At 53.4% G+C, this 1,736-nt stretch overlaps 2 protein-coding genes across 2 annotated transcripts; both read left to right on the top strand.

Moving 5' to 3' along the window:
• Window positions 1-88: 88 nt before the first annotated feature.
• On the top strand, window positions 89-317 carry Pmar_PMAR008254 (hypothetical protein; the record flags this gene model as incomplete). The annotated part of the gene is made up of 2 exons (XM_002781911.1): window positions 89-217; window positions 267-317. The coding sequence occupies 2 exons, from the start codon at window positions 89-91 to the stop codon at window positions 315-317; spliced, it is 180 nt and encodes a 59-aa protein (XP_002781957.1).
• A 700-nt stretch (window positions 318-1,017) lies between these two features.
• On the top strand, window positions 1,018-1,632 carry Pmar_PMAR008253 (conserved hypothetical protein; the record flags this gene model as incomplete). Its single annotated transcript, XM_002781910.1, has 3 exons — window positions 1,018-1,307; window positions 1,354-1,481; window positions 1,529-1,632. 3 exons carry the CDS (start codon window positions 1,018-1,020, stop codon window positions 1,630-1,632), a joined length of 522 nt encoding a protein of 173 aa, XP_002781956.1.
• Window positions 1,633-1,736: the final 104 nt, after the last annotated feature.

Genomic DNA, 1,736 nt, shown 5'->3' with positions numbered 1-1,736 from the left:
GACTCAGCACTGCTCAGAAATGGATGAGCGAATCGCTGAGTGCGGCATAAGATTTCGCTTGCTCGAGTATATGATGTTCAGGTTGACCATGAGGGTCAAAGCTCTCGAGCTCGAGAATGCTCAGCTGCGCGGCCGTGGAGGAGGTCAGCTTCCCTCGGTTGATGAGGGCGACGTTGATGAACTCCGTGACGATACCACCAGCGGAGAGGATGATACCGTAGCGAGTGCATGTTGATGCTCCTGTCTCCAATATTGGTTGTTTTCAGGAGTGGTATCAGCTTACTCAGCGGATGGCAGCGATCGCTGCTAGCTCCTGAGTGCAGATACGAAGGTCTCGTATGAAGCATGGCATGCCGCATGCGTCGGACGCGACTCAGCCATTTCATTATGTTGTACGGTTTTCGTCGAGTTGAGCAATCGATGGAGTCTATCAACGGTGTGGTGTTGAAGTACAGTCAAGGCACGCTTCATCGCATCGCGTTAGTTATTTGGGAGTGTTGGGTGAGACTGAGTGTTAGCCAACTAGGCAGCAGAGGGCGGTGATAATACCGAACCTCACAACACGCCGTGCATTGGCTTAACACCACAGTCACATTGCCTAGCACGCAGGCACATAGGCAATGTCCCCCAAACAACTAGTGAAGGTAAAAGAAAAATTCCAGGGTGGAACCGGCTCGAGAGGCTCCTGGACAGCCAGATTGCTGTCACTTCAGTCTCGACCGGTTGCACCACTTTCTGGTTCGGGTCGATCACAATGGCGTGCGCCACGCACGCACGAGCGATACTTGTTACGCTTGCTTGAATTTGCCCCATGCAAGCCTGGACCTTCACGTTTTATTTCTCCAGCTTCACTTGTCCCTACCAGGGATCGAACCCGGGTCATACGCTGTTGCGATTTACGCAGTGCTCTTTTTTTGCGAAAACGTGAAGCGCTTCGCTCCGTAGGAGTTGAGCAAGATAAAAGTGATCTTGTAGCTCTCTCCATAGTGGCTCAGGTGTTAGCGGTGCTCCTCACCAATGACCAGCAAGGCACCAGCCTCCATCTCCGAGAAAGCTTCTACCCTCGCTACGGGCAAGGGGATACCCGGCATCGACCCTAAGCTCCCTACTCATACCCCTCCCGCTTCCTATGATGTCCTCTCAAGTGGTAAGACCAGACCTGTGCAAGTGGCCAAGTGGCCTCCGATGCCGGGTGGAGTCCCCCTCCCCAAGGGAGGCATCGGCGGAGTATGGCGTGGAGCTTTCGAGGTCGCTTCTGCATACACCGCCTTCAATCTTGAGAGACAACGCTTCGCTAATATCATCAGGTGTCACCTGGATGGTGCTCTCTCAGTACTGCAGTGTCTATTCCAGGTTGGGCACCTTGTGTCGTGTGGTGGTCTGGCCAGTGATCCCTCTCGTGGGGCTCTTCCACTACATCCGTCAGCGTGACCGCGACTGGTATGCTTTGGAACTGCTCAGGTCTAGATGCAAGAGCGAAGGTAGGAGTATCCTTTCCTTCGCATACGTGGCAAGGTGTTGACGATAGACTGTGCTGCCTTCTACGACTGGACCATGCCGGCCTCCTCTGGTCACTGGAGGATGCAGAACGATCTCGAGATTATTCGTCGAGCCGCAAACGTCGAAGACTGAGTGAGTCTTCGAGTGTGAGGGTGTTTCGATTGTCTCGCATCCCGCAGTATTTACTCGTACACGAAGAAGCGCGAGCCTGCACTACAAATATATAACATTTGGTT

Source organism: Perkinsus marinus (genome assembly GCF_000006405.1).
Source record: "Perkinsus marinus ATCC 50983 genomic scaffold scf_1104296940898, whole genome shotgun sequence".
In the NCBI taxonomy this organism is placed as follows: domain Eukaryota; phylum Perkinsozoa; order Perkinsida; family Perkinsidae; genus Perkinsus; species Perkinsus marinus.
Note: the sequence above shows the minus strand (reverse complement) of the source record. Positions and strands in the feature narration are given on the sequence as shown.